Source organism: Mastomys coucha, unplaced genomic scaffold (genome assembly GCF_008632895.1).
Source record: "Mastomys coucha isolate ucsf_1 unplaced genomic scaffold, UCSF_Mcou_1 pScaffold18, whole genome shotgun sequence".
Taxonomy (NCBI): Eukaryota; Metazoa; Chordata; class Mammalia; order Rodentia; family Muridae; genus Mastomys; species Mastomys coucha.
The window spans coordinates 114,830,633-114,842,709 of NW_022196900.1; the positions used below are offsets into that span (position 1 = coordinate 114,830,633).

The 12,077-nt window shown below is 43.1% G+C and overlaps 1 protein-coding gene across 6 annotated transcripts in view; it reads left to right on the plus strand.

The window, feature by feature from the left end:
- Cfap74 (cilia and flagella associated protein 74) overlaps positions 1-12,077 on the plus strand; it is a 65,894-nt gene that overhangs the window by 35,137 nt on the left and 18,680 nt on the right. For all 6 annotated transcript variants that reach the window (XM_031379746.1, XM_031379743.1, XM_031379744.1 and 3 more), the window contains exon 21: positions 8,951-9,072. In XM_031379746.1, coding sequence (XP_031235606.1) covers positions 8,951-9,072 — 122 coding nt within the window. The remainder of the gene's footprint in view (positions 1-8,950; positions 9,073-12,077) is intronic.

Sequence of the window (12,077 nt, forward strand, 5' to 3'; positions counted from 1 at the left end):
CTGAGCCATCTCTCCAGCCCTAGAAATGTTTTTCTTGATTTATAATCTTGCAGATTTACTAAATTATGATCAGAGGTAATATGAACTACCCAAGGATGGGTAAAGAAGCAATCTCAGGGGCTGGAGAGGTGGCTCACTGGTTAAAAGCACTGACTGTTCTTGTAAAAGACCCAGGTTTGATTCTCAGCTGCCACCCGTCTCCACATGGTGGTTCACAACCATCTGTAACTGCAGATCCAGAGTACTGACGCCCTCTTTTGGCCTCCACAGGCACTGCATATACATTGCTACACAGACATACATGGAGGAAATACACCCATACACATAAAATAAAGAACAATAAGGTGCCCCACACCTTTAATCCCAACATTTGGGAGGTAGATGCAGATGGATCTCTGTGAGTTTGAGGCCAGCCTGATCTACACAGTGAGTCCAGGACAGCCAGGACTACACAGAGAAACCCTGTCTGGAGGAAAAAAAAAATCATAAAAACTGATCAACTCTTTACCAAATGACCACTGGGTCAAATCAGAAAGAAAGAAAGAAACTAAAGACTGCATGACATATGCAAACTTACAGGACACAATGAAAGCAGTGCTGAGAGTAAAGTTCATAGCACCAAGTGCCTTCATCCTGCGCCTGGAGAGATTTCATACAAGCAACCCAACAACAAACCTGAAAGAAGCAAGCACACTCAGAAGAGTAGATGGCAGGAAACAATCCAACTGAGAGCTGAATTCAAAGACAGCAATACAAAGATTCGATGAAACAAAGAGCTGGTTCTTTGAGAAAATCCACAAGATAGACAAAACCTTAACCATCCAAATCAACAAAAACATAAATGAAAAGGGAGACATAACAAGAGACCAAGGAAATCCAAAGAATCACTAGGTCTCAAAAACCTGTGCTACACAAAATTGGGAAACCTAAAAGAAATGGGTAATTTTCTCGATAGATAGCATTTACCAAAGTTAAAGCAGATAAACAATTAAATAGATTGATGACCCCTGAGGTAGTAGAAGTAGTCATTGAAACTCCCCCAGACAGACTCAAAGAGCTAAATCAATGCTCTTCAAATTATTCCACAAAACAGAAACAGGAGAAACATTGCCAAATTTATTTTATGAAGACATGGTCACCCCAATACCCAAATCACACAAAGATACATCAAAGTAAAGAGAATTACAGACCAATTTCCCTCATAAACATAGATGTAAAAATACTCAATAAAATACTTGCAAATGGAATCCAAGAACACATAAAAATAATCATCCACCATGATACAGTAGGCTTCACCCTAGAGATTCAGAGATGGTTCAACATATGAAAATCTGTAAATGTAATCCACCATGTAAACAAACAAACAAACAAACAAAAAATCATAAAATCATCTTATTAGATGCAGAAAAGGCCATTGACATAATCCAATACCCTTTCATGATAAACGTCCTGGAGAGATGAGGGATATAGGAGACATGCCTAAACATAATAAAGGCAGTTATAGCAAGCTGATAACCAACATCAAATTAAATGGAGAGAAACTCAAAGAAAAACAAAAAATTCACTAAAATCAGAAACAAGACAAGGCTGTCCATCCTCTACAAATCTATTCAATATGGTACTTGAAGTTCTTGCTAAAACTAAAGCAATAAAAACAAAACAAAACTAAACTAAAGTAGATCAGGGGATACAAATTGGATGGGAAGAAGTCAAAGTATCGCAATTCACGGATGGTATGATAGTATACATTAGTGACCCCAAAAATTCTACTAGAGAACTCCTACAGGGATAAACACTTTCAACAAGGTGGCTGGATACACAATTAACTAAAAAAAAAAAATTAGTAGCCCTCTTATATACAAATGACAAACAGGCTGAGAAAGAAGTCAGGGAAACAACTCCCTTCACAATAGCCACAGATAATCGAAAATACCTTGGGGTAACTCTACCAAGCAAATGAAGGACCTGTATGACAAAAACTTCAAATATTTTTAAGATTTATTTATTTATTTATTTATTTATTTAATGTATATGAGTATACTGTTGCAGTCTTCAGACACACCAGAAGAGGGCATCAGATCCCATGACAAGATGGTTGTGAGCCACCATGTGGTTGCTGGGAATTGAACTCAGGACCTCTAGAAGAGCAGTTGGTGCTCTTAACCACTTGAGCCATCTCTCCAGTCCCTCAAATCTTTGAAGAAAGAAATTGAAGAAGATATCAGAAAATGAAAAGCTCTCTCATGCTCATGGTTCTATAAGAGTAACATAGTGCCGGGCGGTGGTGGCACACGCCTTTAATCCCAGCACTTGGGAGGCAGAGTCAGGCAGAGTTCAAGGTCAGCCTGGTCTACAGAGTGAGTTCCAGGACAGCCAGGGCTACACAGAGAAACTGTCTTAAAAAAAAAAAAGAGTAACATAGTAAAAATGGCCATCCTACGAAAAGCAATCTACTTCTTTACAGACCTTGAATATAACGTCATATGGAGTTTTAGAAAATGACATCATGAAATTTGCAGGCAAAATTTGCAGGCAAATGGATGTAATTAGAAAAAAATCATCCTGAATGAAGTAACCCAGATCCAGAAAGACAAATATGGTATTCACTCATACATGGATATTGGCTGTAAAGGATAATCATGCTACAATTCACAGACCTAGAGAGGATAAGTAACAAGGAGAGTTCAGTGGGAGATGCATAGATCACCTTGGGAAGGGGAAATAAAATAATTATTTTATTTCACGGGTGTAGTGGAGGTAGGTGGGGACGAGAACAGGAGGGATCAGGTTGAGGGTGGAGAGAGAGAGAGATGGCTGGAGTTAGAGGACATTTCGGGCATGGCAATTCCTAATGCAATGGAAACTCCTGGAATCTATGAGAGTGACCCTAGTGAAGACTCCTAGTAATGGGGGATACAGAGCCTGAACCGGCCATCTTCTGTAGCCAGATAAAGCTTCCAGTGGAGGGATTGGGATACCAGCCCAGCCTATAGTTTGCCCTGCCTGCAAGATGTGCTGGGGTAATGCTGGCAAAGAATTCATGGGAGTGGCCAACAATGCCTGGACCAACTTGAGACTCACACCACAAGAGGGAGCCCACGCCCGACACTGCCTGGAGGGCCAGGAACCAGAGGCTGGATAGCCCAGAGAGGTTCTGGGCTAGGATAGGACCAAACACTGACAATTATAGGAGACAGAGGGGTCAAGGACCCCACAAGAATATGGCCCACAGAATCAACTAACCAGGGCTCATAGGAGCTCACAGAGAGAACCAACAATCAGGGAGCCTGTGGATCTGACCCAGGTCCTCTGTGTGTATGTTTTACTTATGTAGCTTAGTGTTCTTATGGAACTCCTAACTGTGGGGAGGTGGGGGGAGCTGTCTCTGACTCCTTTGCCTGCTTTGGGTTCCCTCATCCAGCCTTGGTATGAGGATATGTGTGCCCAGTCTTATTGTAACTTGATATGCCATGTTTGGTTGATATCCCTGAAAGGCGTGCTGTTTTCTGAAGAGAGACTAAAAAGGAGTGCTAGGATTCAAGGCATGTGCCACCACTGCCCGGCTTTTGATGTATAATTTATATATGTTCTTACCTCAACTGCTTGCTAGTGTCTCCTGCTCAAAAGAATGAGTTGTGTTATGGTGTCAGGTCCCAAAAATGGTGACCTGCCTTTTTTTAATATTAAAAGTGTTTAAAGGGCTGGAGAGATAGCTCAGCAGTTGAGAGCACTAAATGCTCTTCCACAGGTCCTGAGTTCAAATCCCAGCAACCAAAACCATCCATAATGAGATCTGACGCCCTCTTCTGGTGTGTCTGAAGACAGCTACAGTGTACTTAGATATAATTAAAAAATAAATCTTCAGGCCAGAGCAAGCAGGGCTGGAGCGAGTGGGGCCAACCAGAGGTCCTGAATTCAAATTCTCAGCAACCACATGATGGCTCACAACCATCAGTACAGCTACAGTGTACTCATATACATAAAATAAATAAATAAATAAAATATTTTTTTTAAAAGTGTTTAAAGTTTTCTTTGTTAAGCATAGGCAAGGTTTATCCAGAAAGTAGCTGCAAGAAAGGTGTTTCTACTTTGAAGCTGCAAACAAACTTAACAACAGGGTCACTCCCCTCCTTCCCTCCCCTGACATCTGTCTTCCTTTCTGTTTATTTTTTATTTTTTAAGATTTTATTTATTTATTTTATTGTGAGTACACTGTTGCTGTCTCCAGATACACCAGAAGAGGGCATCCGATCCCACTACAGATGGTAGTGAGCCACCATGTGGTTGCTGGGAATTGAACTCTGGACCTTAGGAAGAGCAGTCAGCACTCTTAACTGCTGAGCCATCTCTCCAGCCCTCTGTTAATGTTTTACATGTCTAGCTGTCAAGCATCATAGAACAGCTTTACTTGTTGGTACATGAGGGACTACATGCTTTTTCAGTTTGTATTACACTTTTTGCCCAAAACAAATACCCTTTGTCACTCAGTTTTGTAGTCATTTTGTTTTGCCCTCTCTCCCTCTTTGGCTTTTTTTGTTTGTTTGGGAGCCAGTGACCCATATAAAGGGAAAAGGACCCAGGTATTAGCTCCTGTCCCTGCTTCCTTCATTCCTTGACCAGAGTCCACACTGCCAGCTTCCCACCCTATCCACTGTCCCACGGTTGTTCCTGATTCACTCTTGTACTCCCTGTCCCCAGGGGTTGAAGACCAATCCCTCCCAGTGACAAGTAGGTAACAGGCTTATCCGAGGACTCTGGATACTCCAAATGAACATGCAGTATTTACTGCATGTGCCTCAGCAATGCCACTAAGAACAATAAAAAGATTGTCTTGAAGATCCAAAAATGTAAAATATCAAAATAGTAGAAATATAAAGTAGGTAACTTAAAAATAGGAGGAGGAGGAAGAGGACAGAAGAAAAGGAGGATCCATCCTAGCTGTACCTATGAACTGTGACTCCCTTTGCTTCTTGAGACTCCTAGAACTTCCCTTTTTTGTCTGTCCTCTAGATCTAAGCTCCCCACATGCCTGATAGGACCTAGTCTCTGCTGTAACAGGCTTGCACTGACCCCTTAGCATCTCAGCCAGCTTGTGTGAGCTCGGAGACAACGTTAGGCTGACCCCCATAGCTCCTGCTTTCCTGCAGAACCGTGTCCCTGGAATGTTTTCTGATTTTGTCTCTGATCCAGAAATAGATTGCATTTTTTGGCAGCCCTGTGGCCTCAGACTTGATAATTGGAACATTTTTTTTTTTTTTTTTCGAGACAGGGTTTCTCTGTATAGCCCTGGCTGTCCTGGAACTCACTCTGGAGACCAGGCTGGCCTCGAACTCAGAAATCCGCCTGCCTCTGCCTCCCAAGTGCTGGGATTAAAGGCGTGCGCCACCACCGCCCGGCTGATAATTGGAACATTTTAAGTGGCACAAACCCTTTAGCCTATGCAAAAGAAAAACCTCTTAACCCACTAACTCCCATGCCAATTTACCCTATTGACGGTCTAGAAGGCAGAGTCCTCTATCCCAGGCTGAGTCCTTAGTCCATGTAGATTTTTAGAGGTTTCTACTAATCAAATAGCATCAGGAAAAACTTAATACCAGCCCCCAATTTCAATTTTTAATGAGTGAGCTTGTTAAGGACATAGCAAGCAGAAGTAACAACCAGCAGCAGAAAGCATTGCATCAGACTCTTACTGTCCAGCAGAAACTGACAGGGAGACACTAGAGTCACTGATGAACAAAGATTGTCCCAGACAGAACATCTTCTCCTGGGTGAGACTTTCAGTTAGTCTCCCCACAGATATTTTTGTTGTTGTTTTATTTTTGCTTTCTGAAACAGGGTTTCTCGTGTAGCCCCGGCTATCCTGGAACTCAGGCTGTCTGGAGACCAGGCTGACCTTGAACTCAGAGTTCTACCTGCCTCTGCCTCCCCAGTGCTGGGATTAAAAGGTGTGCGCCACCACCGCCCAGCATCACCACAGACATTTATTTCTATACCACAGGGTAGCTGAGTATTTCACTTTGAGAAGATCAGTGGGAATTATTTATCTGTCAGCTGTCTGCACTCAAAGGATTTAGACTCCTGTTGTCTAGGACACACTATTTTTGACATTGGACTGCTTCTGCTGTCTGCCATTTTCCTTCTCTCAGGATAGGAGTGATGAGCAGCTCATCCTCAAACAAGAGGTCTGGATCTAAAGTAAGGAGAGGCCAACTTGCATCCAGAACCATCTTCTCGGTCTGTTGCACTTTGAAATTTTCACACGTGTGCAACATGTCTTTATCAGACCCAGCCTCCGTGCCCTCCTCCAAGTTACGTAAAGACACTCTCTCATCTCTTTCAAAACTTCCTGTGTGTCCTCTTTTGTTGTTGTTGTTGTTGTTTTTGTTTGTTTTTTCAGACAAGGTTTCTCTGTGTAGCCCTGGCTGTCCTGGAACTCACTCTGTAGACCAGGCTAGCTTCGAACTCAGAAATCCACCTGCCTCTGCCTCCTAAATGCTGGGATTAAAGGTGTGTGCCACCACTGCCTGGCTGTGTGTATGTGTGTGTCCTCTTTTTACAGTTATTAAAAAAAATTAGTTCTTGGACTGGAGAGATGGCTCATCGGTTAAGAGCACTGACTGCTCTTCCAAAGGTCCTGAGTTCAGTTCCCAGCAACCACATGGTGGCTCACAACCATCTGTAATGGGATCTGATATCCTCTTCTGGTATGTTTGAACAGAGCAATGGTGTACTCATATACATTAAATAAATAAATAAATAAATAAATAAATAAGCCAGGCAGTGGCGGCGCACGCCTTTAATCCCAGCACTTGGGAGGCAGAGGCAGGCAGATTTCTGAGTTCGAGGCCAGTCTGGTCTACAGAATGAGTTCCAAGACAGCCAGGACTACACAGAGAAACCCTGTCTCGAAAAAAACAAAAATAAATAAATAAATAAATAAATAAATCTTTTTTTAAAAGTTAATTTGTAGCCGGGCAGTGGCGACGCATACCTTTAATTCCAGCACTTGGGAGGCAGAAGCAAGCAGATTTCTAAGTTCAAGGCCAGCCTGGTCTACAGAGTCCTATATCCAGGACAGCCAGGGATATAGAGATGGCTCAGCAGTTAAGAGCACTGACTGCTCTTCTGAAGGTCCTGAGTTCAAATCCCAGCAACCACATTGTGGCTCACAAATCTTCCATAATGAGATCTGATGTGTGTCTCAAGACAGCTACAGTGTACTCACATATAATAATAAATAAATCTTTGGGCCAGAGTGAGTGGGGCTGGAATGAGCAGAGGTCCTGAGTTCAATTCCCAATAACTACATGGTGGCTCACAACAATCTGTACAGCTACAGTGTACTCAAATACATAAAATAAATAAGTAAATCTTTTTTAAAAATTAATTCTTTTAACTCATTGAATCAAAGAAAGGCGATTGTCTCTCATCTGCCAGCCATCCACTGCCATGGTCATGTTGTCTAACCACCTCCTAAATATTTATATTTACATAGTGTATAAATCTGTGCTGGTCCCAACCTTGGTCAGAAAAGCTTCTGACTGCAGTGAGTAGTTAACGAGGAACCAAGTGCTGTCAATAAGGGACTGACTATTCAGCTGTGGATGGATCATCACCATCAGCTCCCAGTCTGTTTTCTCTGGACTTGATGATGTCACCATCTGCTGTTATTTGTTCTTTTGCTCGGGAGATTCATCCAGAGAGACACTCTGCTCTCTTTCCAAGACTCTCTCTGTGTGAACTCTAGCCGACTGCCTCAACAGGGTGCCCCAGTTGATTTCTGATGGATTTTTGTTGTTGTTGTTGTTGTGGTGGTGGTGGTGGTGCTGGTGCTGGTGCTGGTGGTGGTGGTGCTGGTGCTGGTGCTGGTGGTGCTGGTGCTGGTGCTGGTGGTGGTGGTGACAAAGCTTCTCTTTGTAGCCTTGGCTGGCATGGAACTCTCAGTTTAGACTGCAAAGGCCTCAGATTCACAGAGATCTGCTTGCCTCTGCCTCCCAAGCAATGGGACTAAAGATGTGCGCCACCACATCCTAAATCCACTGGATATTACCCAAATTTGATAATGTTTTACTACCATCTATGGATCAATCTGTCTTTTACCTTGGCTTGCTAGACACCTAATAAAATTCATTCAAAACTAGGGGTATCACTATTATAGATTATCCTCTGTCAGTGTTTTGGGTTACTCGGACAGTTGAACAAAGAAAGAAAGGATGAATTCAGGCTTCTCAGCAGGACTGCAAACCTACTTTGCAGAAGCTTCTTTATTGTTTACACAAAGACAATTCTAGCAAGTCAGTTTCTGCACACCAAACCTCTTATCTGATGTCAGAGTTGTCTGAAGGAACCACTATCTAAAAAATTTTTAGCTACAGAAAGCTTTCTTTCTTTCTTTCTTTTTTTCCAAGACAGGGTTTCTCTGTATAGCCCTGGCTGTCTTGGAACTCACTCTGTAGACCAGGCTGGCCTCGAACTCATAAATCCACCTGCCTCTGCCTCCCAAGTGCTGGGATTAAAGGCATGCGTCACCACTGCCCGGCCTACAGAAGACTTTCTGATCTGCCAAGTATATCTCCTCTTGAGACTAAGTTATTCAAAGACTGTGAATCCTTCCAAAGGAACCCCTATAAAACCTCAGATACAATCACTGACTGTTTACAAAAAGCTACTTCAAAGCCTAGGAGCCATTATTCTGGAATTCATGCCATATACAATGGCTCTGCAAAAATTCTGTGACAATTCTCTGGATTCAGCAGAAAAGGATAATCACATGAAAAATCACAAAACCCTTAAACACATGTAACATTTAATTGTTAACCTCATACTTCTAATAACAATAAGTTGCAAAAATCAAACCATGAAACTTTTTTGCTAAGTATTGTGTTAGCACTCATTGTGGTCTCCTACATTGCAATTTAAACATATATTGGGTTTACATGTTCTGCCTCAGTTATATTTCAGAGCCACTGGTACTGCCATAGATGTGCCAGTCTGGGTGCCAAAGGCCACGGTGGACCTGAAGATCTGCATGTATGACCGACTCTACCAGGACTCCATCACTGTTCATACAAGGTGAGCTTCCCAGTGGCCAGTAGAAGTATCATGCCTGGAGCTGACTAAACACTAATGATCACCTTAGATGGTAGAGGACTAGGCAGCTGATTCAACTATGGACCTTGAAGAAAGTAATCCTAACTATCCAGGAGATCCTAGTGTTGTCATGTCATTGTAGAGGAATACAGGAGAGTCAAGGACAAAGACAGACCTGAAGACAGAGGAAGGGACCATGAGCTATGGAATTCCAGACACTTAAAAGGGAAAAAAAAAAAAAGGATTTTCCCTTGCAAGCTCCATAAGGAACCAGTCCTACCTCATCTTGACCGTTAATCTAGCTAGTCCCCCTTTGGCCTCTGTTCTCTGAGATGCTCAGAGAATTACTCGGAATGTGTTAGGTCTGAGTTTGTGGAAAGCAGTTCAGCAGCTATAGCATGCTTGCTACATGCCCTGGGTACTAGGCAAGTATCTCAAGTGCCTTCAAGGACGTACAACAGAGTGGCAACAGGGAGAGCAGACAAGGCCCCACTGAAGACATCAGATGCTAGACTAAGAGTATTTTCCTTGAAGTACAATCTGAGATAGAAGCGTCCAAGGTTTCCCAACTTCACCAGCTTTGAACCACTGGTCCCCAGACCAAAGGGCAGATGCTGTCTGCACCAAGCCCTTCACCTGTGACAAGTATCACCTATGACCTGGAAGAACTGTACTCCCACCACATGGTTCCCACCAGGCTTTTTCTTGCTCCATGAAGGTGAAGCTTGTGATGTCCCCAAATCTCTCCTTGGGAACCAGAGAGCCATAGGATGACAGTGTGCTGTCAGAGTCTGGGGGAACCTGTCGAATGGAGACGTCTGGGCCTTGGAAGAAGGGTTTGCTCTGTTTCTGGAATAGGTTGAAAATAGCTGTTGTACATGTTAAGTGCTTCATGGTCATATAAGGAAGGAGTCAAAAGGGATTTTTTCATTCCTCTTGACTGAGGAATTTTATCATTCATACCCAAAGCAGCACATAGTTGTCCATATAAACTCTAGTAAATGAATGCAGAGGTGTTGATTCCTGAAGACCATTTTTGTGTTTGTCCAAGAACCAATGCTGGCCACTGTGTGCAGACAGTGGAGCTGACTGGCATACCTTGGAGAACCCCAAGTGGCTGCTTTCCATAGTGTTCTGGGTCCTTTGCAGCACAAGCATAAGCTCAACAGCCATGGTCAATTGTAGTGGAAGATACACATTAAAGGGCTTAGAGGCAGGTCAGAGGTCACCACACTGTGGTAACCATCTGGGCACTCATCCAAAGAGCCGGAAAGAGGAGGCAGGCTCTGCCTGTGTCCACTTGGTCCTACCTTATGAATATTCCCAGAGTTATCTATGCAGTTGTAGGCCTCCCTGAAGACTTGGCTACTTCCCTCAGTGTCCCTCATAACCTTCAGTGCCTATGACATGACTTTATTGTTGCATCTCCAGATCACTGTAGACTCAGCCCTCAGGGCCATATCTGGGCAGAGATCTAGAATACCATGGGTTACAGGACATAGACAGCTATGAAACAGACAAGGATCATTGTAGAAGACCCCTGAAGGTTCTAAGACTATTATTGCTCATGATCCCCAGGCAAACCAGGGAATAGTTCCCTGGGCCTCCCTCTCCAGGTCACCTTCTCTTCCTTTAGCTAAGAAAGAATTGTACTTTTGAGAGCAAAAGGGGACTCCAGTAGTGACAACTCTAGAATTTTGGTTTGTTGTTTTTTTTTTTTTTTTTTAAACCACAGAAATATTATAAGAATGTATTTTCATTTTAATCCCAGGTGTGGGATATGAGGCCACTTAAATTGTCCATAGCAGCTGACTATGATTTGCTCCATGATCTAGCAGAGCTGTGATTTTGCTAGTGGCAGATAGTTTCTGTGATTGTGTGACATTTGGAATTCTAGGAACTTTTCAGAAGATATATAAATGTTAGTGCCCCAAGAGCATGGTGGGTTGCTGGTTGTTGGTTGTTCACTATTGGTTGCTGTTAGTCATGGTTCATTAAACAGTCATGAACAAAAAAAGAAAGAAAAAGAAATTAGCTATACTGACAGGGAAGATCAAACTTGCCCCCAAGGAACAGGACACCCCTAATCAACAGGAAGTCATTAACAATAACTAACATCACTCACTTACCTTGCTATCCTTTCTCTCTCTCCTATCTAATATTAGGGGGTTGAAAAGGCAGGGAAGAAGTACCTGCAAAGTATCCAAAAACAGTTACAGACTCCCACAGGGAGCAAGCCAGAGTTGCTCTCCCAAGCTGCCTTAGAAGGGGATTTGGTGGGGCTGGAAAGATGGCACTGGCTGCTCTCCCAGAGAACTCAGGTTCAGTTCCCAGCGCCCACATGTCAGCTCACAACTGTCTGTAATCCCAGTTCCAGGGGATCTGACACCCTCATACCAATGCACATAAAATAAAATTAAATGAATTATTTTTAAAGGAGGGGGCAGGGATTTGGTCACTGTCACTGACTTTGGCAGGCAGATACCTCATTTCAGAAAAGGGAGAGCAGAACTTCTCAGGGAGACACAAGTGGGTCCTGATGACTGGGTATAGACATGTCTGCCTTCCTCTGCCTGGTTCTGAATTATAAACTTGTGCCAATAGCTAATACCTGGCCATCCAGTCACCACCACCAAACTTCCTGTAGAGAGTCCTGGGTGGGAAGAAGCAGGACCCTGAAGAGAAGCCTTCCAACACACCCCTCCCAGGCCCCTGCACCCAGTAGCTTCATGCTTCTTCCCATAAAGCACTCTAGTCTCTGAGCACTGAAATGAGTGTATCTCAACTGAAATATTTATATTAATAGATTTTTCTCAAGTTGGGTATGTTGGCATGTGGCTATAAACTCAGTACTTAGGAGGCTGAGACAGTTCAACATGGGCTACACAGTGAGACCCTGTCTAAAAACAAACAAACAAAAAAACAGGGGCAGAAAAATGGCTCAGCAGAAAGGTGCTCACTGTGAAAGCCTGAACCCTGAGTTCAGT